General features: G+C 45.1%; 1 protein-coding gene across 1 annotated transcript in view; it reads right to left on the bottom strand.

The window, feature by feature from the left end:
• The window catches only part of COL9A3 (collagen type IX alpha 3 chain), a 118,545-nt gene that overhangs the window by 61,378 nt on the left and 30,911 nt on the right, over positions 1 to 26,256 (bottom strand). Inside the window, exons 6-14 of the mRNA XM_063959278.1 lie at positions 19,494 to 19,529; positions 10,119 to 10,142; positions 8,607 to 8,660; positions 7,599 to 7,652; positions 7,319 to 7,360; positions 6,275 to 6,331; positions 930 to 983; positions 209 to 262; positions 29 to 82 (exon numbers count right to left, since the gene is read on the bottom strand). Of these exons, the coding sequence (XP_063815348.1) occupies positions 29 to 82; positions 209 to 262; positions 930 to 983; positions 6,275 to 6,331; positions 7,319 to 7,360; positions 7,599 to 7,652; positions 8,607 to 8,660; positions 10,119 to 10,142; positions 19,494 to 19,529 (429 nt within the window). The remainder of the gene's footprint in view (positions 1 to 28; positions 83 to 208; positions 263 to 929; positions 984 to 6,274; positions 6,332 to 7,318; positions 7,361 to 7,598; positions 7,653 to 8,606; positions 8,661 to 10,118; positions 10,143 to 19,493; positions 19,530 to 26,256) is intronic.

Here is a 26,256-nt window from a genome sequence, read left to right on the forward strand (position 1 = left end):
AATATAAATATGACTGCTGAGCACTCACCCTGTCTCCTGCTGGTCCCTGAGGTCCAACTAAGCCCCTCTGACCCCTTGGGCCCTAGAAAGAAAAATGTCATAATTAACAACGAAGTGCATAGTCACACATCATCTCTAATTGAATACCACTTTATATACAGTCATGTTTAATCTCACAATGATGCAACTGTGCGGTAGTTCTATGTACCTGTAAGCCCACGCTCCCAGGGATTCCTGGTGGCCCGGGTGGGCCTGCCTCTCCCTGTGGATAAGGACACAAAGTCAGAGAATGTGGATAACCAGATAGATATGCCAGCTCATAGTGAGATGCTGCAAATACCAGTTATAAGATAGTAATGTAACTATGACCATGACAACAGGAACAACTTATCCCTGACAGTCAGACGTTTCCTCACTACATGTAGGTTATGCTGTCCTAAGGCTGGCGCCGTACATAGTGTGATCCCACAGCCGAGCCATAAAGCCACACAAATAAACTGGCTGACACTGAAGTCTGGTGGTGGTCATCTTAAAGCTACATTTACCAACATGCAATATAATGATCTCATAGAATTTGATAACATCATTACTGATCAGGCTTGGTCATTCTGAGCTCATAAATGCGGCATGTGTTGCCAGGTCAGTATAACTAGAGCAGACAAAATATTGCATAAAGCTACATATGGGTCCATGTTATATCTTGACCTTTAATAGGATTAACTGAGACTGGGCAGTCAGACTTAATCCCCTGCTGTATTGTTCTCTGTATTGTGTTGCAGCTGAGAACAATAGATGAAGGGTTTATGTTAATTAACCATATTGTGCCTAGGCGCGGCAAACTAGACAAGATAACCGTGGACCCATCTGTATATTGATGATAGGCCTGACCGTACAGACAGTATCCCACTTAATGTATTATCCTGCATTACCTTTTGTCCATCCTTTCCGATCTCCCCTCGATCTCCTTTATTGCCGGTGTGGCCCTGTAATACATAGACATGGAGATTAATACCTGGTTTAGGCAGAGAACACACGGAGGAATAAAGCCTACCTAAACTGGAAACCATGTAACAGGAGATCAGTTATCATCACGGTAATAACATTAATAGTAAAGATCAGTGTAATACTGTATTATATTAGTAATAGTAGAGCTCTTGTTTCCTCCCACAGTCCCCCACAAATGTATTGGTAGGATAAGTATGTGATGAATGAGGGATTCAGCTTTTCCCATCACTGCTGAGCCTAGTTTTGCGTGCAGAGATAGACTGTAGGCATGAGTATTCTGTAAGCCACTGGGACCCACTCTCCTTTGCCCAGTTATGTTTTAAACATATGCATTAAATTAGGTACCATTATTTAACCATGGTTTATATAATGGATGTATTAATTGTGCAATTCAAGGTTGCACTAGTACCACATCTGCAAAAGAGTGATAGTCTGTCGCTCAGCACTGCAGGGGATAAAATCCAGGAACAATGCTTTTGCTAATTACATCTCCAACAAATAGGCTCCTTTGTTTAACATCCAAGAACAATGGGCATGCTAATTTCATCAACAGTGCAGGCTCCTCATGGGAGGGGAGATCCATTGTATGAGACGGATATCTTCAAACAGCATGGAGTCACTGCTGGCAAAGGGACTGAAACAGATGGGCAGCACCTGAGACCCAGCCCTGAGAGAAGACTTCAAATCAGGGATCCAGCAGAAAAGTGCCACCATGGAATGGAGGAACCAGAGACTGGATAAGAGGCTGTGTCTGGAGATCAGAGGGAGATCAGGTGTTTCATGAGCTGAATATGAGAACTGGTACAGGGCCACGGCTGCTGCTAGACTGACTCAGGAATCAGAATGCTACTACCGAGCAGCAAGTCTTCCTTCATCTGGAATCCTTGTGGATCTGTGTGCATACCAAACTGAGGAGACCGTACAGCAGCTACCTCTGTAGCCTAAGACAGTCCAAATCAGATACTGGAAGGTAGCCTACGAAGAGACAACAAAGCCATATACTTGTACTCTATGGGTGTTTTGTGTCATTTGCTGTAGTGTGACTATGTTAAAAATATGTGGCCAAGTGCTTCATTGCCATTTGTGCTTTTTTTGTAACTGATCATAATTATTTCTTTGTCTGAGTGTGGAATTATGTTCCCAAGTCCACAGTACTGAAGGGTTATAGCTGAAGGTAAGTGCTGATCTGGTGCAGAAGTCTTTGCTGGAGTAACTCCAGGCATGCTCGGCCACACTTGGCCATGGTAAATCGCTTGTCAGTGCCCCGGTATTGGATGCTTATGAATATAGTGTGAATATAGTGTGAGTGTTTATGTGGTGGGGAATATAGACACTATGCTACAATGTGGTAGCGACTGAGTGCCTCCACTTCTGCGCAGAATACCCGCTGGTGTCATGTTTTTCTGTACGCCAAGACACCACCCCAAAAAGGGTCATGACATCTACGTTTTTACAGACACTGCCCATTACCTCCCCCAAATGGCCTCTTCATGTCACTCTGCAACCGATTCCTCAATGCAAGCGGCATCGCAAAAGTACCTTGGCGCGTGCTCAGTTGTGACACCATCAGAGTTATGAACGCATCTTAATCAGGCCCAATATGTCAGGGCAACTAAAATCTCAGTATAATGAGCAATCCAATAATATTGAACGAGCGCAAAAATTCAATAAAATTCTGTGGTTATTATCAGAGTTAGTAGAACCAGGATCCTAACATCTTCTTAAAGAACCAGATCACAACTAAGTAGACTATGAAATCGATAATATGAAATTAATTCAAACAAAGCAATGAAATTATAGTTGTTTTAAAATTCTATTTCAATAAAAATCCTACAGGTCAAATAACACAATACTGAACAGGGAATCCATATCCACAGATAACAGTTCTAAATTAGGTAATGTAGATTATAGGGGATGTTGTCATGTCGACACTTATGGTGTCTACATTGAAGGTGTCGGCATCTGCAGAATGTCAACATTTTTACAGTGCCGACATTCTGCAGGGACTGGGAGGCTAGGATTAGGCGACATGAGGGTTAGGGTTAAACACCACGGGAAGCGTTAGTGTTAGGAGGTAAGGATTTACTCATCGCCAGAAGGCGTTTCGCATATACTTACCACCGGAAGCACCACATGAAGAGCCGGAAGTCAACAGGACATCACTGCTGCACTTGCCACTGGACCTGCCATTCCAGGTAAGTCATCACTAGACCACCAGGGATATTTTGTTGACATTCTAATAAGCCAGCATTTCATTGGTGTCGACATGTTTCATGTCGATATTCTCATGTTGACATTATGAATGGTGACTAAATATTCCACACTCAATCATAGCACAGTCCAATCAAACACATGATATTACACATTGGGGAAATCCAATCCAATAAAGCACCTTAGTATACAGTACATAGTGCTGCTTTGCCTACTGTATGACTAAATCACAGGGTTTGGTGGTCAGTTGGTGGTGACTTCCGGCTGATCCTTCAGCGCATCCAGAAGTGCGTTAACCTCTAACACTCCCCTGCCATAGCCTAACTGCAACCCTCCACTGACGCAGCCTAAACCTAATCCTCCAGTCCATGCATTGTGAACAGGTCGACATTCTGCAGATGTCGGCATACTCCATGTTAACATTTCAAAAATGACAACATCATAACTGCTGATAATGTGGTGTTAACTTAGTAAATTTTGACGTGGGGGTAATTCTGATTCTAATTCGCAGCAGGAATATGTGCAGAGGGAGTTAGATTTGGGTGGGGTGTGTTCAATGGTTCCGGTATGAATGGTCGACCATGTTATGGTCAACAGTCATTAGGTCGACCACTATTGGTCGACATTGACACATGGTCGACACATGAAAATGGTCGACACGTGAAAGGTCGGCACATGAAAGGGTCGACATGCGTTTTTTAACTTTTTTTAGTGTGTTTTTTGCGTAAAGTGACCGGGAACCCCAATTAGTGCACCGCGTTCGCTCGCCATGCTTCGGGCATGGTGCCTTCGCTTCGCTCGGCACAGATTACCGTTCCAATCGTAGTCCACGTGGATCGTAAAGTATGGAAAAGTTCCCCAAAAGAAAAAAAAGTAAAAAAAATGCATGTCGACCTTTTCAAGTGTCGACCTTTCATGTGTCGACCATGTGTCCATGTCAATGTCGACCAATAGTGGTCGACCTAATGACTGTCGACCATAACATGGTCGACCATGTGAACGGATACCGTGTTCAATCTGCAATCTATATTGTAGTGTAAAAATAAAACAGCCAGTATTTACCCTGCACAGAAACAAAATAACCCACCCAAATCTAACTCTCTCTGCACATGTTATATCTGCCTCCCCTGCAGTGCACATGGTTTTGCCCAACTGCTAACAAAGTTCTTGCTGCGATCAACTCAGAATTACCCCCATGATTGCATCTCACATACATAAAATTCATGAAATTAATTATATTTTTTTAAATTAATTATATCAGAGATTAAATAAAAAAGATTATAAATTGTTAAAGGCAAACATTAAAAAGCAACAACTTGCCAAGATGTCAACATCAAGTTGAAAAAAGATTGCCAAACGTGGTGGCAAACAAAAGTACCAACACATTAAGATGCAAATAATGTTAATGGAGCGCAAGCATATCTGGTTGGAACAATGGATGAAACAAAGGTGTTAAAAGTGTGCAATAAACCCCAGCACAGCAGTGAAATAAACCACCCATACAACGGGATGTAGTTGTGTGACCGATGGTGTTAAAGCTAAATATTTATCTTACTTAAAACCCTTTAAGAGGTCAAAGAACACAGTACGCTATTGGCGTATGGAATACCATAAGGGTACGCACGTTGCGTAACAATCGCTTAGCCGTAGTCGAGACGCTCAAGCGTCACGTTCGCTCACGGCCAAGTGATCACAGGCAGGCACACTATTGGCTGCCGACTAACGTAATGATACGCTATTAGCGTAGCGGACGCTCGGGACCACGAGGAGATCACAAGCGGCGCTGATGCTCACAATGTTAAACCTTTATAACTATACCATAAACAATGTATCTATGCAATAAACCTTGGTGTAGTGATAGGGTGTAAATGTAACACAGTGTAACCTTATTAACTTAAAGCTGTACGAGCGTTTCCGACGCTCAGAGAATACTTAGAAATATAAGAAATACACAGATACCGATCTTAGGTTCTAACACCTTATATGAACGTTCTATTTGCAAAAGAATAATACAATACAAGTCATACACTACCAATATAACATAGACTAACTAACCAGATAACTACACATGAAATACAATAACAGCACAATAACACTTTAAGAGGAAAAGAGAGAGAAAGAGGAGAAGAGGGAGAGAGAGAGAGATATGGCTCACAATAACAATAAAGTCAATATGATTGCGGAGATACTTACGCTCAAGGGAAACAATCGCATGCGCCTCTGGATATCCAGCTCCCGATTATCAGCAATGAGAACCGTTGAAGAGAATAGAGAGCTGGCCCAGAGTGGCTTGTCCTTTTATACCCTACACATAATACAGTACAATGGTCCCTATATTCTTATTGTTCATTGGACACAGGAATTTGTCTTCGCATTATAACAAAAGGTAATAGGTTGATTCATACAGGTGGGCTGTGACTATTTCCAACTAACTGCTCAGGTGGGTGGGAAACTAGGTTTCCCGCCGCATGGATAATAAAGAGCAAATAATAGTAAATGTCCATAAACTTCTTATGTCCATAACTATTCGCACGAGCGATTTATCCGCTTCAAACCAACACCGGAATATTGCTAATTAAATACTCTTCCGATGGATACTAAACACCACTGTATAACCCTTGTCTGACCCTTCGTATCAAACAAAGAGGGATCTCTTTGTTCATGAACATGCTACATTAACTAAACTTTCAGATTCTATCAAAGGGACCATAATCTACAAAATACATTATACAGTTAAAATATGTTATGAACGAGTCGCCCGCTAGACGCACATAAACTTTACCGTAAATGCGCACACCGTGCGCCCGCGGGTGCCCGCAACGGCGAGTATGCGCACGCACGGCAGGGCTCATGAACGTGCAACAGGCACTCGCATGAGGTGCAAATATAACAGTGTGCATAGTGATATTTTTCTGACTTTGACAATGGTTATACAACAAGGAGGCCAGCTCATCAAGATCTAAATGTGAGTGCAACATGGATCCCTAATGATCAGTAAAACAAAACATCAATGTAACGAAACGGAAAATATAGTAAAATACATTATAGGAAGAATTACCTTAAATCCTGGCATTCCAGGGGGGCCGGGTGGTCCAGGTGGGCAAACAGCTGGGCACTGATTAAAAAAAAAAGAAGAAAAAAAAAGTATGGTTAATGCTCAATCTCACTTCAAATATGGATGGAGGAGCCTTTACTATTTTGTTCTAGAATGCTGCTAAGCAAGTAGCTAAGAACTTGAGCCTGAGAAATAGAATCTGAAACAGTCTGACTAGTTTTAGATTCCGAAGTACAACTAGACATCCGGCTACCTAGATATTAATAGATGAAAGCTATGGGAAGAAGTTACATAAGGTGCTATGTGCGCCGCCTGGATTTGTTTCTAATCGGTCTCTCTTCTTCTATATGGCTTTATATTTTTGGCTGTCAATAATGCTGTGATGCTGCTAATGGGAGATTGTCGGTAATATCTATGTAATTCATCATAAGGTGGTAATGAGTAATAACAGAAGTGTTTAGATACTGTAGATGTTTAGAATGCTGAGAAAAGAGAAAATGAAGCGCTGCCCATCCAAAGGAACTTTTATTATGCTGGAACTCTCTGAAAGTTCATATATATCATAGATACTTGGTCATAATTTTTTGGTGATGGTTACGCACCTTAATTCACCATGGCAGCTGGGGTGATTACCGGGTGAAATGGTTGCGGTTTTTCCAGATGTGACGTCACACCCAGAAACACCGACTGCACTAGCGGGTTCAGTTTAGTGGGTTCAGTTCAATCATTGTGTTTATCAGGTAAGATCTGCATTACTGCTGTCCCTGATGACAGAGAAAAATCTGAAACTTTGTGGAGCAAAACCTTAAGAAGTGCCTCTATGTGCGGTGTACACTTTATATTTTCCTTACTGATGCTAAATACTAGACCACTGACATGCTGGAATTATTGTCTTTGGCCTTTATAGTTTAACGCGGACCTGTGTCCTTTCTTTAAACCTTACTAGCTACAGGGACACACATAGCATATAGACATACATTTTCTTTGATTAGTTTTTCCTATGTTCTCTACAGAGCCACATAAAACCAACCCAGAGACGATGCTCACCTGCAGGTCTCCGTTGCCATCGGGAACAACTCCAGGAAGACCCTATGGTGCAATGGGACAGAGAATCCATGAATGGAAAAGAAGGAACATTGGCATTTTCACTTTTATACACATGTTCAGACACGTTAGTGTATGTAAATGTGGTATGTTGTATGTTGTCAAATGACAGAAAAAGGTAACAGCAGCCCATCTTATAACATTAATGACTACCATATGTTCTACAGTATTTATTACACCAGAATAGCCACAAAATTAAGCATATGTCATTATCATAACTTACTGGAGGGCCTGGTGGTCCTGGGGGTCCAGGTAGACCAGGAGGGCCAGAAGGTCCCTGTAAAATAGAGATTGTAAGGAAATTACAACATGTACAAAAAGCAGAATCAATTTTACACATCTGTGTATATAGACAACTTACAGTGAATGTTTCAAAGGGAATTTCTACATGAGTAAAAGTGTAGTACTCAATAAATATTACTTTATTGTAAAGAGATTGCTACCAATCCATTAGGACAAATCCAGTAAAAAAAAAACCTACTACTTCATCTATCATTCATCAACAACCAGATCCATAGTTGAAAATTGTCTCCCCACTTGGGAAATGCTGACCTGACTTCAGGAAGGTTAATAAATTATTTAAATTTATTAAGCAAAGTAGGTTATGACCTCTGTGAATCCAACACATATGTGACAGAATGTTTGATGTCCAATGGTAAAATGCCTCACACATGAAATCAATTCAAATAAAGGCATTCATAAAAGTTACCAGTATCTTTATATAAAGGACTATGGGGGAGATTTATCAAAGGTTGGGAAGAGATAAACTGGTCTATTCATGAAGCAGTGAAATTAGTGGAGAAAATAACCAGTGGAGAAGTTGCCTATGGCAACCAATCAGCTTTAAAGGAAGCCTTTACCAAATACATTCTGTAAAATGTAAGGGAGATGCTGATTGGTTGTGATGAGCAACTGGTCTGTTTTTCCACTCTTTTCACTGCTTCATGAATAGACCCCAAAGTACCAACCAAGCACAGCTTGTAAAATGACAAACTGGTTGGCTGGTACTTTATCTCTCTCCATGCTTTATTAAATGTTCCCCCTATGTAACTAGGATTAGGTTCACACTAATTAGAAAGAAGTAACTTCCAACACACACAGAGGTAACACGATAGTTACTAGTCCACATTGAAGTTGTACTGTGTACATGTCCTGTGTAGCACTGAATACTGTTTTCTTTTAGAGCCCAATTTCATAATTCCAACATGGCCAAAGCTTCAAGAGCACCTACCGCTGGACCTTGAGGTCCTCTACCGCCTGGTAATCCACTTGGTCCAGCTAGACCCTGGAAGTATAATATATATATTAGATACAGCAGGAGAGACCTCAGACACAAATCAGGGGAGTTTTAATGGTCACTGAGTACTACTACATGAATACAGGTAAAAATGATGCTTGGTTTCCAGGCAAGAGGAGAAAAAGAAGACCATTGAAGAAATATGGAGGCAAAAAGGATTCGAACAGGCAAATGAGGAGGAATATGGGCAGTACACTGAAGAGGGATACAGGCAGGCAAATGAGGAGGGATGCGGGCAGGACACTGAGGAGGGATGTGGGCAGGACACCGAGGAGGGATACAGGCAGACAAATGAAGAGGAATACGGGCAGTGCACCGAGGAGGGATGTGGGCAGGGCACTGAGGAGGGTTGTGGGCAGGGCACCGAGGAGGGATGTGGGCAGGGCACTGAGGAGGGATGTGGGCAGGGCACTGAGGAGGGATGAGGGCAGGGCACTGATAAGGGATATGGGCAAAGCACTGAAGAGGGATGTGTGCAGGCAAATGATGAGGGATGAGGGCCGGGCACTGAGGAAGGGTGCAGGCAGGCAAATGAGCAGATATGCGGACAGGGCACTGGGGAAGGATTTGAACAGGAAAATGAGGAGGGATGCGGGGAGGCACTGACGAGGGATTTGGACAGGCAAATGAAGAAGAATATGGTCAGGACACTGTGGAAGGATGTAGGCAGGGCGCTGATCAGGGATGCAGGCATGAGGAGAAATGTGGGCAGGGCACTGAGGAGTGATGCAATGCGGGCAGGGCACTGAGGAGGGATGTGGGCAGAGCACTGAGGAGGAATACAGGCAGGGCACTGGGGACGTATGCAGGCAAGCCAGGAGGGATTCGGATAAACCATGGAAGATGGGTGCAGGCAAGCCCTTGAGGAAGGACAAAGTGACAGGCCACAGAGAAAGGATAAGCAGCAGGCAGGCCACAGAGGAGGGAGAAATGGCGGGCTGGCCAGAGGTGGAATAAGTGGTAGGCAAGCAATGGAGGAGAGTTGCAGGCAAAGAAGCCATGGAGGAAAGATGGAGACACAGAACAGGAAAGGGATGCATTCACCGTAGACAAATAAAAGATCTATAAATATATACAGGTTGAGTATCCCATATCCAAATATTCCGAAATACGGACTTTTTTGAGTGAGATAGTGAAACCTTTGTTTTCTGATGGCTCAATGTACACAAACTTTGTTTAATACACAAAGTTATTAATAATATTGTATTAAATGACCTTCAGGCTGTGTGTATAAGGTGTATATGAGACATAAATGCATTCTGTGCTTAGACTTGGGTCCTATCTCCATAATATCTCATTGTGGTATGCAATTATTCCAAAATAAGGAAAAATCCGATATCCAAAATACATCTGGTCCCAAGCATTTTGGATAAGGGATACGCAACCTGTATATATATATATAAAAATATATATATATGTAAAAGGAAATTCATTTGTCAGACTTACAGGAGGTCCTGGTGGTCCTCGTCCCTGTAAAGTTAAAAGGAAGAAAAACAAAACCATTAAAGCTGATTCATAATAAATTAATACAAACTGTTACCATCTAGGCCATAGAGATCTACAGCATAGCTATGGAATATCACATTGTTTATCCTCCATCGAACTACACTCTCAGCTCATTTCTACTCTTACCATTCCCCTTTTATGTCCGCCCACATCCCGCCCATAGCCCGTATAAATAGGGTCCTCTGTCCTCTTTTCTCCCTACATAATGATGCTAGCTGCCCACTGTAATTATGTATTTATGTGAAACCGTTCATGTATTTATTTGTACTGTATTCTTTACTGATGTAAAATATGACATACCCCCTGCCCGGCGCAACAGAACCCAAATGCAGTGCAAGCATGCAGGGTGCTCGTGCTGACTCAAAATAGCTTTTCAGATAAATCTTTAGGCTAATCCATATAAGTGAAGAATAGATAGCCCTCACGAGTCTTATCACAATGCAGCTTAAATTACTTTATGCACCATAATCATCTAAATTGACATCTCTCTCCTCTAGGGGGCCTAGCATATTATTGTCAGAAGATGGATGTCTTCAAAAGGTCTCTTTGAAGTATCTCAGAAACTGCTGATTAAGGAAAATAATGTGTAAAACCAAAAATATCTAGTGAGTGACAGTTCTGTGGGTGAAAATACCCTATTAATGAGACAGTTCAGGGGAAAATGGTAAGATGGTTCAAGCTTACAGACAGGTGACAGTAGCTGAAATAACCATGTATAACAAAGCAGTATGCAGAAGAGTACCTTTGAACGCTCATCACTTCCAACCTTGAAGTGGATGGGCAACAGCAGCAGACCACACAGGGTTTTACTCCTGTACGAACTGAAAACTGATGTCTATCTTCCAACTGTTCCACATTCAGCGGGACAGCCCAGCTTTTTTGGGGCTATCCCACCAGCAGGCGGCAGTGTACCACGGTAGGGGAGTTGGAGGGGAGCACACACTGCAGCAGGTAAGCAGCGGATGAAGAGATGCCGTGCGCATGCACACAGCATGTATTCACAGTGTAGGGAGAGGTGGGGGGGGGGGGGCAGCCCAGCATCTCAGAAAGTGCTGGGAATTCCCCCACAGTGTAGGGAGAGCTGGGGGGCAGCCCAGCATCTCGGAGAGTGCCTCGTAGAGTGCTGGGAATTCCCCCACAGTGTAGGGAGAGCTGGGGGGCAGCCCAGCATCTCGGAGAGTGCCTCGTAGAGTGCTGGGAATTCCCCCACAGTGTAGGGAGAGCTGGGGGGCAGCCCAGCATCTCGGAGAGTGCCTCGTAGAGTGCTGGGAATTCCCCCACAGTGTAGGGAGAGCTGGGGGGCAGCCCAGCATCTCGGAGAGTGCCTCGTAGAGTGCTGGGAATTCCCCCACAGTGTAGGGAGAGCTGGGGGGCAGCCCAGCATCTCGGAGAGTGCCTCGTAGAGTGCTGGGAATTCCCCCACAGTGTAGGGAGAGCTGGGGGGCAGCCCAGCATCTCGGAGAGTGCCTCGTAGAGTGCTGGGAATTCCCCCACAGTGTAGGGAGAGCTGGGGGGCAGCCCAGCATCTCGGAGAGTGCCTCGTAGAGTGCTGGGAATTCCCCCACAGTGTAGGGAGAGCTGGGGGGCAGCCCAGCATCTCGGAGAGTGCTGGGAATTCCCCCACAGTGATGTGAATGAGTGTGCCAAGAGGCTCTGCCCCCTTTTCTCAAGGTTCTACCCCTTTTCAGGTGCGCAGGGTTCCGCATCTAGGAAAATAGTGATGGCAGGTATGCTGATATTAGAGCGGGCACAGGCTCAAGGCCGTATGGAGTATGCCGTAGGGGGCATGGCCACACCCCTGTACCAAAAAAAATAAGAATTTACTTACCGATAATTCTATTTCTCGTAGTCCGTAGTGGATGCTGGGGACTCCGTAAGGACCATGGGGAATAGCGGCTCCGCAGGAGACTGGGCACAAAAGTAAAGCTTTAGAACTACCTGGTGTGCACTGGCTCCTCCCCCTATGACCCTCCTCCAAGCCTCAGTTAGGATACTGTGCCCGGACGAGCGTACACAATAAGGAAGGATTTTGAATCCCGGGTAAGACTCATACCAGCCACACCAATCACACCATATAACTTGTGATCTAAACCCAGTTAACAGCATGATAACAGAGGAGCCTCTAGAAAAGATGGCTCACTACAGCAATAACCCGATTTTTTGGTAACAATTACTATGTACCAGTATTGCAGACAATCCGCACTTGGGATGGGCGCCCAGCATCCACTACGGACTACGAGAAATAGAATTATCGGTAAGTAAATTCTTATTTTCTCTAACGTCCTAAGTGGATGCTGGGGACTCCGTAAGGACCATGGGGATTATACCAAAGCTCCCAAACGGGCGGGAGAGTGCGGATGACTCTGCAGCACCAAATGAGAGAACTCCCGGTCCTCCTCAGCCAGGGTATCAAATTTGTAGAATTTTACAAACGTATTTGCTCCTGACCAAGTAGCTGCTCGGCAAAGTTGTAAAGCCGAGACCCCTCGGGCAGCCGCCCAAGATGAGCCCACCTTCCTTGTGGAATGGGCTTTTACAGATTTTGGCTGTGGCAGGCCTGCCACAGAATGTGCAAGCTGAATTGTACCACAAATCCAACGAGCAATAGTCTGCTTAGAAGCAGGAGCACCCAGCTTGTTGGGTGCATACAGAATAAACAACGAGTCGGATTTTCTGACTCCAGCCGTCCTGGAAACCTATATTCCAGGGCTCTGACAACGTCTAGCAACTTGGAGTCCTCCAAGTCCCTAGTAGCCGCAGGCACCACAATAGGTTGATTCAGGTGAAACGCTGAAAACCACCTTAGGGAGAAACTGAGGACAGGTCCTCAATTCCGCCCTGTCCGAATGGAAAATCAGATGAGGGCTTTTACAGGATAAATCCGCCAATTCTGACACGCACCTGGCCCAGGCCAGGGCCAACAGCATGACCACTTTCCATGTGAGATATTTTAACTCCACATATTTAAGTGGTTCAAACCAATGTGACTTTTGGAACCCAAAAACTACATTTAGATCCCAAGGTGCCACTGGAGGCACAAAAGGAGGCTGTATATACAGTACCCCTTTCACAAACGTCTGAACTTCAGGGACTGAAGCTAGTTCTTTTTGGAAGAAAATTGACAGGGCCGAAATTTGAACCTTAATGGACCCCCATTTCAGGCCCATAGACACTCCTGTTTGCAGGAAATGTAGGAATCGACCTAGTTGAAAATTCCTCCGTCGGGGCCTTACTGGCCTCGCACCACGCAACATATTTTCGCCAATTGCGGTGATAATGTTTTTGCGGTTACATCCTTCCTGGCTTTGATCAGGATAGGGATGACTTTATCCGGAATGCCTTTTTCCTTCAGGATCCGGCGTTCAACCGCCCTGCCGTTAAACGCAGCCGCGGTAAGTCTTGGAACAGACAGGGTCCTTGCTGGAGCAGGTCCCTTCTTAGAGGTACCGGGCCACGGATCCTCCGTGAGCATCTCTTGAAGTTCCGGTTACCAAGTCCTTCTTGGCCAATCCGGAGCCACGAATATAGTGCTTACTCCTCTCCATCTTATATTTCTCAGTACCTTGGTTATGAGAGGCAGAGGAGGGAACACATACACTGACTGGTACACCCACTGTGTTACCAGAGCGTCTACAGCTATTGCCTGAGGGTCCCTTGACCTGGCGCAATACTTGTCGAGTTTTATAAACATGTGGAAGACTTCTGGGTGAAGTCCCCACTCTCCCGGGTGGAGGTCGTGTCTGCTGAGGAAGTCTGCTTCCCAGTTGTCCACTCCCGGAATGAATACTGCTGACAGTGCTATCACATGATTTTCCGCCCAGCGAAGAATCCTTGCAGCTTCTGCCATTGCCCTTCTGCTTCTTGTGTCACCCTGTCTGTTTACGTGGGTGACTGCCGTGATGTTGTCCGAATGGATCAACTCCGGGTGACCTTGAAGCAGAGGTCTTGCTGAGCTTAGAGCATTGTAAATAGCCCTTAGCGTCAGGATATTTATGTGAAGTGATGTCTCCAGGCTTGACCATAAGCTCTGGAAATTCCTTCCCTGTGTGACTGCTCCCCAGCCTCGCAGGCTGGCATCCGTGGTCACCAGGACCCAGTCCTGAATGTGCGGCCCTCTAGAAGATGAGCACTCTGCAACCACCACAGGAGAGACACCCACCCTTGTGCTTGGTGACAGGGTTATCCGCTGATGCATCTGAAGATGCGACCCAGACCATTTGTCCAGCAGGTCCCACTGGAAAGTTCTTGCGTGGAATCTGCCGCATGGGATTGCTTCATAGGAAGCCACCATTTTTTCCAGAACCATCTCATTGATGTACTGAGACTTGGCTCGGTTATAGGAGGTTCCCGACTAGCTCGGATAACTCCCTGACTTTCTCCTCCGGGAGAAACACCTTTTTCTGAACTGTGTCCAGGATCATCCCTAAGAACAGAAGACGAGTCGTCGGAATCAGCTGCGATTTTGGAATATTGAGAATCCAATCGTGCTGCCGCAACACTACCTGAGATAGTGCTACACCGACCTCCAACTGTTCCCTGGATCTTACCCTTATCAGGGAATCGTCCAAGTAAGGGATAACTAAAATTCCCTTCCTTTGAAGGAGTATCATCATTTCGGCCATTACCTTGGTAAAGACCCGGGGTGCCGTGGACCATCCATACGGCAGCGTCTGAAACTGATAGTGACAGTTCTGTACCATAAACCTGAGGTACCCTTGGTGAGAAGGGTAAATTGGGACATGAAGGTAAGCATCCTTGATGCACCGAGACATCATGTAGTCCTCTTCTTCAAGGTTCGCAATCACTGCTCTGAGTGACTCAATCTTGAATTTGAACCTCTGTATGTAAGTGTTCAAAGATTTTAGATTTAGAATCGGTCTCACCGAGCCGTCCGGCTTCGGTACCACAACAGTGTGGAATAATACCCCGTTCCCTGTTGCAGGAGGGGTACCTTGATTATCACCTGCTGGGAATACAGCTTGTGAATGGCTTCCAAAACTGTCTCCCTGTCAGAAGGAGACATCGGTAAAGCTGACTTTAGGAAACGGCGAGGGGGAGACGTCTCGAATTCCAATTTGTACCCCTGAGATATCACCTGAAGGATCCAGGGGTCTACTTGCGAGTGAGCCCACTGCGCGCTGAAATTCATTGAGACGGGCCCCCACCGTGCCTGATTCTGCTTGTAAAGCCCCAGCGTCATACTGAGGGCTTGGCAGAGGCGGGAGAGGGTTTCTGTTCTTGGGAACTGGCTGATTTCTGCAGCCTTTTCCCTCTCCCTCTGTCACGGGGCAGAAATGAGGAACCTTTTGCCCGCTTGCCCACGAAAAGACTGCACCTGATAATACGGCGTCTTCTCATGTTGAGAGGCGACCTGGGGTACAAACGTGGATTTCCCAGCTGTTGCCGTGGCCACCAGGTCTGAAAGACCGACCCCAAATAACTCCTCCCCTTAATAAGGCAATACTTCCAAATGCCGTTTGGAATCCGCATCACCTGACCACTGTCGTGTCCATAACCCTCTACTGGTAGAAATGGACAACGCACTTAGACTTGATGCCAGTCGGCAAATATTCCGCTGTGCATCACGCATATATAGAAATGCATCTTTTAAATGCTCTATAGGCAATAATATACTGTCCCTATCTAGGGTATCAATATTTTCAGTCAGGGAATCCGACCACGCCAACCCAGCACTGCACATCCAGGCTGAGGCGATTGCTGGTCGCAGTATAACACCAGTATGTGTGTAAATACCTTTTAGGATGCCCTCCTGCTTTCTATCAGCAGGATCCTTAAGGGCGGCCATCTCAGGAGAGGGTAGAGCCCTTGTTCTTACAAGCGTGTGAGCGCTTTATCCACCCTAGGGGGTGTTTCCCAACGCACCCTAACCTCTGGCGGGAAAGGATATAATGCCAATAACATTTTAGAAATTATCAGTTGTTATCGGGGGAAACCCACGCATCATCACACACCTCATTTAATTTCTCAGATTCAGGAAAACTACAGGTAGTTTTTCCTCACCGAACATAGGCCCTCATTCCGAGTCGTTCGCTCGGTATTTTTCATCGCATCGCAGTGAAATTCCGCATAGTGCGCATGCGCAATATTCGCACTGCGACTGCGCCAAGTATCTTTGCTATGAAGATAGTATTTTTACTCACGGCTTTTTCCTCGCTCCGGCGATCGTAATGTGATTGACAGGAAATGGGTGTTACTGGGCGGAAACACGGCGTTTTATGGGCGTGTGGCTGAAAACGCTACCGTTTCCGGAAAAAACGCAGGAGTGGCCGGAGAAACGGGGGAGTGGTTGGGCGAACGCTGGGTGTGTTTGTGACGTCAAACCAGGAACGACAAGCACTGAACTGATCGCACTGGCAGAGTAAGTGTGGAGCTACTCTAAAACTGCTAAGTAGTTTGTGATCGCAATATTGCGAATACATCGGTCGCAATTTTAAGAAGCTAAGATACACTCCCAGTAGGCGTAGGCTTAGCGTGTGTAACTCTGCTAAATTCGCCTTGCGACCGATCAACTCGGAATGAGGGCCATAATACCCCTTTTTGGTGGTATTCGTATTATCAGAAATGTGTAAAACATTTTTCATTGCCTCAATCATGTAACGTGTGGCCCTACTGGAAGTCACATTTGTCTCTTCACCGTCGACACTGGAGTCAGTATCCGTGTCGGCGTCTATATCTGCCATCTGAGGTAACGGGCGCTTTAGAGCCCCTGACGGCCTTATGAGACGTCTGGACAGGCACAAGCTGAGTAGCCGGCTGTCTCATGTCAACCACTGTCTTTTATACAGAGCTGACACTGTTACGTAATTCCTTCCAACAGTTCATCCACTCAGGTGTCGACCCCCTAGGGGGTGACATCACTATTACAGGCAATCTGCTCAGTCTCCACATCATTTTTCTCCTCATACATGTCGACACAAACGTACCGACATACAGCACACACACAGGGAATGCTCTGATAGAGGACAGGACCCCACTAGCCCTTTGGGGAGACAGAGGTAGAGTTTGCCAGCACACACCAGAGCGCTATATATATACAGGGATAACCTTATATAAGTGTTTTTTCCCCTTATAGCTGCTGTATCTTTAATACTGCGCGTAATTAGTGCCCCCCTTCTCTTTTTTAACCCTTTCTGTAGTGTAGTGACTGCAGGGGAGAGCCAGGGAGCTTCCCTCCAACGGAGCTGTGAGGGAAAATGGCGCCAGTGTGCTGAGGAGATAGGCTCCGCCCCCTTATCGGCGGCCTTATCTCCCGTTTTTCTATGTATTCTGGCAGGGGTTAAATTCATCCATATAGCCCAGGAGCTATATGTGATGCATTTTTTGCCATCCAAGGTGTTTTTATTGCGTCTCAGGGCGCCCCCCCCCCAGCGCCCTGCACCCTCAGTGACCGGAGTGTGAAGTGTGCTGAGAGCAATGGCGCACAGCTGCAGTGCTGTGCGCTACCTTGTTGAAGACAGGACGTCTTCTGCCGCCGATTTTCCGGACCTCTTCTGTCTTCTGGCTCTGTAAGGGGGGCGGCGGCGCGGCTCTGGGACCCATCCATGGCTGGGCCTGTGATCGTCCCTCTGGAGCTAATGTCCAGTAGCCTAAGGAGCCCAATCCACTCTGCACGCAGGTGAGTTCGCTTCTTCTCCCCTTAGTCCCTCGATGCAGTGAGCCTGTTGCCAGCAGGTCTCACTGAAAATAAAAAACCTAAAACTAAACTTTTCACTAAGCAGCTCAGGAGAGCCACCTAGACTGCACCCTTCTCGTTCGGGCACAAAAATCTAACTGAGGCTTGGAGGAGGGTCATAGGGGGAGGAGCCAGTGCACACCAGGTAGTTCTAAAGCTTTACTTTTGTGCCCAGTCTCCTGCGGAGCCGCTATTCCCCATGGTCCTTACGGAGTCCCCAGCATCCACTTAGGACGTTAGAGAAATACATATCTGAAAAATAGTATGCACACACTGCATAGGGGGACACTGTGCGGCTTCCTGCTGTACCCACTGCAGCAAGGAAAAGAGGATGCTTCTGCTAACAGGTAAGAAGTATGTGGTGGGGGGGGGGGTACCCACTAGGCTCCTTTAACAAGCCCGAGTCTGGGTAATTAGTGCCATCCTGCCATGTATTAACAGATCATGCTGGTGTTGGGAATGTTTTCTTGGCACATATTAGGCCCCTTAATACCAATAGAACATTTCTGAAATGCCACAGCCTATCTAAGTGTAGTTGCTAAACATGTGCATCCATCTTCTATTGGCTGCTTCCAGCTAGGTAACGCGAGATGTCACAAAGCACGTCATCTCATTGGGATGCAGTTAATTTGCTGGCTGTCGGGATCCTGGCGTTCAGGAAACAGACGCCAGAATCCTGACAGCTGACAATGCCAACAGCCAGAATCCCGGCGAACAGGGGCTATTCCCACTTATCGAGTGGGAATAGAACCTGTGGTGAGCGCAGCAAGCCACCGAGCCCACAGCAGTGCAGCGATCCCACAAAGGGACTCTTTGCGCTCGCCCTGCTGCCGGCATACTGGCGGCCGTGATGCCATTGCCGGTATACTGCCGGCCGGCATCCTGGCCGCCGGTATTTCATACTGATTCCATCTCATGTTAGTTCCATGTACATAACAATGGATTCAGTGTTCTCCATCAGATCTCAATCCAATAGAGTGCCTTTAAGATGTGGTGGAAAAGGATATGTGCATCATGAATGTGCAGCCAAAACTCATACTCAGCTGCTGATGTTGTCATGGCAACATGAACCAGAATCTCTAAGGAATGTTTTCAGCACCTTGTTGAATAAATGCCACAAAGTTTAGTCTCTTCTGGGGTAAAAAAGGGCTCTATTCAGTGTGGCTAGGTACCACTATGGATAGAAGTAGTGTGTGTTTTTATATATATATATATATATATATACACATATATATATATATATATATATATATATATATATATATATATAAAAATTGTAGAAGTGGGCACTCCAAAACCAACCCATATGAGTGAGTGTGCAGTGGTAACCGTAAGACTATCCAGGGAACACAGCAAAGGAACATCACTCCTATTGAATGATACACATGGGTGTTAGAATTTCCACGATAGGAGTGTCATTCCTTTATATTGTTCTCTCTCTTTCTATAATATGCATACAGAGAATAGAGGATTGTAGTGTGCCTTCTGTCCAGGATTATGTAATCCTTCCACTGAACGCAGCTGGCAAAAATATATGCCTCAATAAGAATGTGATAAAAGGCTCAATGAGTTGAGGGTCAGGACGTCTCCTGACGTTGTAGTGGTTTGTAGTCTGTACTCACTGCAGGTCCATCTGGCCCAGGTGGTCCAATACTTCCCTAAATGGAAACACAACATAAATGGTTTTAGTAAAGAGGTATCTCCCCGCCTCCATTACAAAACAATGTGCTAGTGATGTATCCATAGTATCAGCAAATTGAGTCTCTGGGCATGATTTGTCCTTTTGTCTGGTTCTCAGCATTTTTAATCCGCAGAGCAGGACCGGCACTATTTACGCCATTGCTGTCACAGAACTTGGGCGCTCTGTGCAAATAATCAGATACATTTATTAGCACTGCTTTTACAGAATGTGTATTGTACCACAAAAGACAATCAGTCTAGAGCCATATTTACCATATCACCCCAATCCCCCTGTGATCCTGCCATTGTTTAGATGCATGGATCTCTGGGATCTGTACAGGCTTCTGTATATTAATATCTTAACAACAGAACAATTTTACAAAAATGGAGCAGGGTCCACCCCCAAACATGCAGAAAGGGGTCCCCCCACCAGAGTTCCAACCATCCTTAGGCCGGTTAGCACAGGGCTGGAAGCCCTTGGGAAGGTGCATAAAAAATGAACCTCCGCCCTTCACTAGCAACTAGTGCTATCCCCCTCACCCTGGGGCAGAGGGTGTAGTGCTAATAAATGTTTGTCATTTACTGGCGCATCTCAGGTAAGAGCTAGCATTGACATGCACAATTTAAATGGTTGCCAGGGTATGCTGGTACTTGGAGAATGACAAATCCCAGCATGTATGGGCAGACACGGCCTGCTGGCATTTCCCCCATTTCTCTCTGCGCACCCTTGGTATCATAGCGTTTATAGAGTTACTCAGGCTGGTTAGCTTATGCTAAATACTGGACCAGTATAGGATACCCTGCTATTATTAACACTAATAATTACAAAGTCTTATGGGTATCTCCTCTATTTTTATAGAAAATAAAAAAATAAAACCCTACAATCAGGTTTGATCTTTTTAAGAATAGTGTGGGCATATTTTGTGAGCGGGCTTTGGGCTGCAGCTCTAATATCAGCTTAGACACTAACCTGAGCAATTTCATTAGACAGATGTTTGAACTGAACAACAACTACCTTATGGAATTAGCCTGGATTCAATACATTGTTGAATGTAAAGAGCTTCTTTTTTATGAATTCATTAATTGAGCTTCAATGAATTTAGTCTTTGTCAAGAGTTTTTGGCTAAATTTAAGAGGAGGCAAATATTTCTCAGGTGAAATGTCTCAGGCTGACATTGCTGTGTATAGCGGCTTTGCCCATAACCATTTCTAAAGTGTGATTGACTACAGAGTGATAACCAATTATAGTTAATCTTTTATCGATATCCTGCCATTGTATACTTGCTTTATTAGTCAAGTGAATGAAAGAATTGCTTCCAGCAGAAGATGAGTGTTCTGATCTTGTGTGATACAGTAACCTGTCCACTTACGTCAGAGGTTCTCAAACACGGTCCTCAAGGCACCTCAACAGTCCAGGTTTTAAGGTTATCCATCCTTGGCCACAGGTGACTTACTCAGCACCTCAGTCAATTTGATTTAACCATCTGTGCTGAGCCATGGATATACCTGGACTATTCGGGTGCCGTGAGGACTTATGTGATTATGTTCATGAGACAAGACAAAGGGGCATATGTATTATCGTGTGTTAGACTCAATGGACGGTATTCAAATCATATATCACGCCCAATCTCCTTTCTAAAATGATCCCCATTATCGCACATATCGTGCCCATAGTAATTAAGTTTAGCTATGTAAAGTGTTGGGCGCCTCGCTACCCCGGGGGTTAGCGAGCTGAAATTATGACACCACGCTCATCAGCAGAAACAGAACGGTTGTGGAAGGTGGTGGAAAGATTTGAATACAGCCCAATAACTATAATTTATTTTCATTACTATTCACGGCAATAAGAAATTTAAATTTGCCTAAATGTATTAAAGAACCCAAGCAGGGACATGTGTTAGAAGTGAATTGATCATATTGGATGGATATGATGGGGCGGGAAGAGATGAATAATATGGAGCGGGGAGGAGACGTATAGGATGGGGCAAGGAAGAGATGGATATGATGCGACCGAATACAGATAGATAGGATGGGGTGGGGAAGAAAGGAATAGGATGGGGCAGGGAAAACATGCATAGGAAGAGCGGGGAAGAGATGAAAAGCATGGGGCGGAGAAGAGATGGAAACTATGGGACTGGGAAGAAATGGATAGGATGGTGCAGGGAAGAGAGCAACAGGTTCATAGCCTACAAAGCATAATCTTTTACTACAATTCCAAAGATCCAAGGCAACCTAACTTTTACATATACAAAATTCAACAGGTTTCTAAACAGAATGAACACATTTTGAGGAGCAAACAAAATGCAAGAGAAAGACTGCAAGATAGCATTATGAATAGTATGGGACTGGGAATATAGGATGCTGTGGAGAGGAGATGTATAGGGTGGGGTGGAGAAAAAATGTATAGGATGGGGGGGAGAGAAAAGATGGATAAGATAGGCAGAGAAAAGATGGATAGGATGGGGCAGGGAAGAGATGGATGGAATGGGGCAGTGAAAAGATAAATAGGATTAGGCAGGAAAAAGATGAAAAAAAATGAAGGGGCAGGGAATAGATGGTATTATGTGAGTGGTTTACTTCTGCAATGGCATATAACTGGGTTAAGTTAAGAATGGTGGCAATAGATAGAGTTGTCTCCTTCAAACTCCATCCTAGCCTTCTTTTTCCACCCACATATTATTCATCTTTTCCACACCAAAAAAAGATGGATTGTATATTGAGTATGGAAAAAGTTACATTGGTTGGGAAGTGGAAAAGAAGGATCTGATGGGGTGGGGAAGAGATGGATAGTGTGGGGTGGAGATGAGATGGATAGGATGGGGATAGAAGAGATGGATGTAATGGGGATAGAAGAGATGGATGTAATGGGGATAGAAGAGATGGATGTGATGGGGAGAGAAGATATGGATATGATACAGTAGGCTGGGGAAGAGATAGATAAGATGGGATAAGTGGAAAAGGAGGATCTGATGGGGTGGGGAAGAGATGGATAGTGTGGGGTAGAGAAGAGATGGATAGGATGGGGATAGAAGAGATGGATAGGATGGGGATAGAAGAGATGGATGTAATGGGGATAGAAGAGATGGATGTGATGGGGAGAGAAGATATGGATATGATACAGTAGGCTGGGGAAGAGATAGATAAGATGGGATAAGTGGAAAAGAAGGATCTGATGGGGTGGGGAAGAGATGGATAGTGTGGGGTAGAGAAGAGATGGATAGGATGGGGATAGAAGAGATGGATGTAATGGGGATAGAAGAGATGGATGTGATGGGGAGAGAAGATATGGATATGATACAGTAGGCTGGGGAAGAGATAGATAAGATGGGATAAGTGGAAAAGAAGGATCTGATGGGGTGGGGAAGAGATGTATAGTGTGGGGTAGAGAAGAGATGGATAGGATGGGGATAGAAGAGATGGATAGGATGGGGATAGAAGAGATGGATGTAATGGGGATAGAAGAGATGGATGTGATGGGGAGAGAAGATATGGATATGATACAGTAGGCTGGGTAAGAGATAGATAAAATGGGATAAGTGGAAAAGAAGGATCTGATGGGGTGGGGAAGAGATGGATAGTGTGGGGTAGAGAAGAGATGGATGGGATGGGGATAGAAGAGATGGATGTAATGGGGATAGAAGAGATGGATGTGATGGGGAGAGAAGATATGGATATGATACAGTAGGCTGGGGAAGAGATAGATAAGATGGGATAAGTGGAAAAGAAGGATCTGGTGGGGAAGAGATGGATAGTGTGGGGTGGAGAAGAGATGGATAGGATGGGGATAGAAGAGATGGATGTGATGGGGAGAAAAGATATGGATATGATACAGTAGGCTGGGGAAGAGATAGATAAGATGGGATAAGTGGAAAAGAAAGATCTGATGGGGTGGGGAAGAGATGGATAGTGTGGGGTAGAGAAGAGATGGATAGGATGGGGATAGAAGAGATGGATGTAATGGGGATAGAAGAGATGGATGTGATAGGGAGAGAAGATATGGATATGATACAGTAGGCTGGGGAAGAGATAGATAAGATGGGATAAGTGGAAAAGAAGGATCTGATGGGGTGGGGAAGAGATGGATAGTGTGGGGTGGAGAAGAGATTGATAGGATGGGGATAGAAGAGATGGATGTGATGGGGAGAGAAGATATGGATATGATACAGTAGGCTGGGGAAGAGATAGATAAGATGGGATAAGTGGAAAAGAAAGATCTGATGGGGTGGGGAAGAGATGGATAGTGTGGGGTAGAGAAGAGATGGATAGGATGGGGATAGAAGAGATGGATGTAATGGGGATAGAAGAGATGGATGTGATGGGGAGAGAAGATATGGATATGATACAGTAGGCTGGGGAAGAGATAGATAAGATGGGATAAGTGGAAAAGAAAGATCTGATGGGGTGGGGAAGAGATGGATAGTGTGGGGTAGAGAAGAGATGGATAGGATGGGGATAGAAGAGATGGATGTAATGGGGATAGAAGAGATGGATGTGATGGGGAGAGAAGATATGGATATGATACAGTAGGCTGGGGAAGAGATAGATAAGATGGGATAAGTGAAAAAGAAGGATCTGATGGGGTGGGGAAGAGATGGATAGTGTGGGGTAGAGAAGATATGGATATGATACAGTAGGCTGGGGAAGAGATAGATAAGATGGGATAAGTGGAAAAGAAAGATCTGATGGGGTGGGGAAGAGATGGATAGTGTGGGGTAGAGAAGAGATGGATAGGATGGGGATAGAAGAGATGGATGTAATGGGGAGAGAAGATATGGATATGATACAGTAGGCTGGGGAAGAGATAGATAAGATGGGATAAGTGGAAAAGAAGGATCTGATGGGGTGGGGAAGAGATGGATAGTGTGGGGTAGAGAAGAGATGGATAGGATGGGGATAGAAGAGATGGATAGGATGGGGATAGAAGAGATGGATGTAATGGGGATAGAAGAGATGGATGTAATGGGGATAGAAGAGATTGATGTAATGGGGATAGAAGAGATGGATGTAATGGGGATAGAAGAGATGGATGTAATGGGGATAGAAGAGATGGATGTGATGGGGAGAGAAGATATGGATATGATACAGTAGGCTGGGGAAGAGATAGATAAGATGGGATAAGTGGAAAAGAAGGATCTGATGGGGTGGGGAAGAGATGGATAGTGTGGGGTAGAGAAGAGATGGATAGGATGGGGATAGAAGAGATGGATAGGATAGGGATAGAAGAGATGGATGTAATGGGGATAGAAGAGATGGATGTGATGGGGAGAGAAGATATGGATATGATACAGTAGGCTGGGGAAGAGATAGATAAGATGGGATAAGTGGAAAAGAAGGATCTGATGGGGTGGGGAAGAGATGGATAGTGTGGGGTAGAGAAGAGATGGATAGGATGGGGATAGAAGAGATGGATGTAATGGGGATAGAAGAGATGGATGTAATGGGGATAGAAGAGATGGATGTGATGGGGAGAGAAGATATGGATATGATACAGTAGGCTGGGGAAGAGATAGATAAGATGGGATAAGTGGAAAAGAAGGATCTGATGGGGTGGGGAAGAGATGGATAGTGTGGGGTGGAGAAGAGATGGATAGGATGGGGATAGAAGAGATGGATGTGATGGGGAGAAAAGATATGGATATGATACAGTAGGCTGGGGAAGAGATAGATAAGATGGGATAAGTGGAAAAGAAAGATCTGATGGGGTGGGGAAGAGATGGAAAGTGTGGGGTAGAGAAGAGATGGATAGGATGGGGATAGAAGAGATGGATGTAATGGGGATAGAAGAGATGGATGTGATGGGGAGAGAAGATATGGATATGATACAGTAGGCTGGGGAAGAGATAGATAAGATGGGATAAGTGGAAAAGAAGGATCTGATGGGGTGGGGAAGAGATGAATAGTGTGGGGTAGAGAAGAGATGGATGTAATGGGGATAGAAGAGATGGATGTAATGGGGATAGAAGAGATGGATGTAATGGGGATAGAAGAGATGGATGTGATGGGGAGAGAAGATATGGATATGATACAGTAGGCTGGGGAAGAGATAGATAAGATGGGATAAGTGGAAAAGAAGGATCTGATGGGGTGGGGAAGAGATGGATAGTGTGGGGTGGAGAAGAGATGGATAGGATGGGGATAGAAGAGATGGATGTGATGGGGAGAAAAGATATGGATATGATACAGTAGGCTGGGGAAGAGATAGATAAGATGGGATAAGTGGAAAAGAAAGATCTGATGGGGTGGGGAAGAGATGGATAGTGTGGGGTAGAGAAGAGATGGATAGGATGGGGATAGAAGAGATGGATGTAATGGGGATAGAAGAGATGGATGTGATGGGGAGAGAAGATATGGATATGATACAGTAGGCTGGGGAAGAGATAGATAAGATGGGATAAGTGGAAAAGAAGGATCTGATGGGGTGGGGAAGAGAAGGATAGTGTGGGGTAGAGAAGAGATGGATAGGATGGGGATAGAAGAGATGGATGTAATGGGGATAGAAGAGATGGATGTAATGGGGATAGAAGAGATGGATGTAATGGGGATAGAAGAGATGGATGTGATGGGGAGAGAAGATATGGATATGATACAGTAGGCTGGGGAAGAGATAGATAAGATGGGATAAGTGGAAAAGAAGGATCTGATGGGGTGGGGAAGAGAAGGATAGTGTGGGGTAGAGAAGAGATGGATAGGATGGGGATAGAAGAG

The sequence above is a fragment of the Pseudophryne corroboree genome, chromosome 3 (genome assembly GCF_028390025.1).
Source record: "Pseudophryne corroboree isolate aPseCor3 chromosome 3, aPseCor3.hap2, whole genome shotgun sequence".
Lineage (NCBI taxonomy): Eukaryota > Metazoa > Chordata > Amphibia > Anura > Myobatrachidae > Pseudophryne > Pseudophryne corroboree.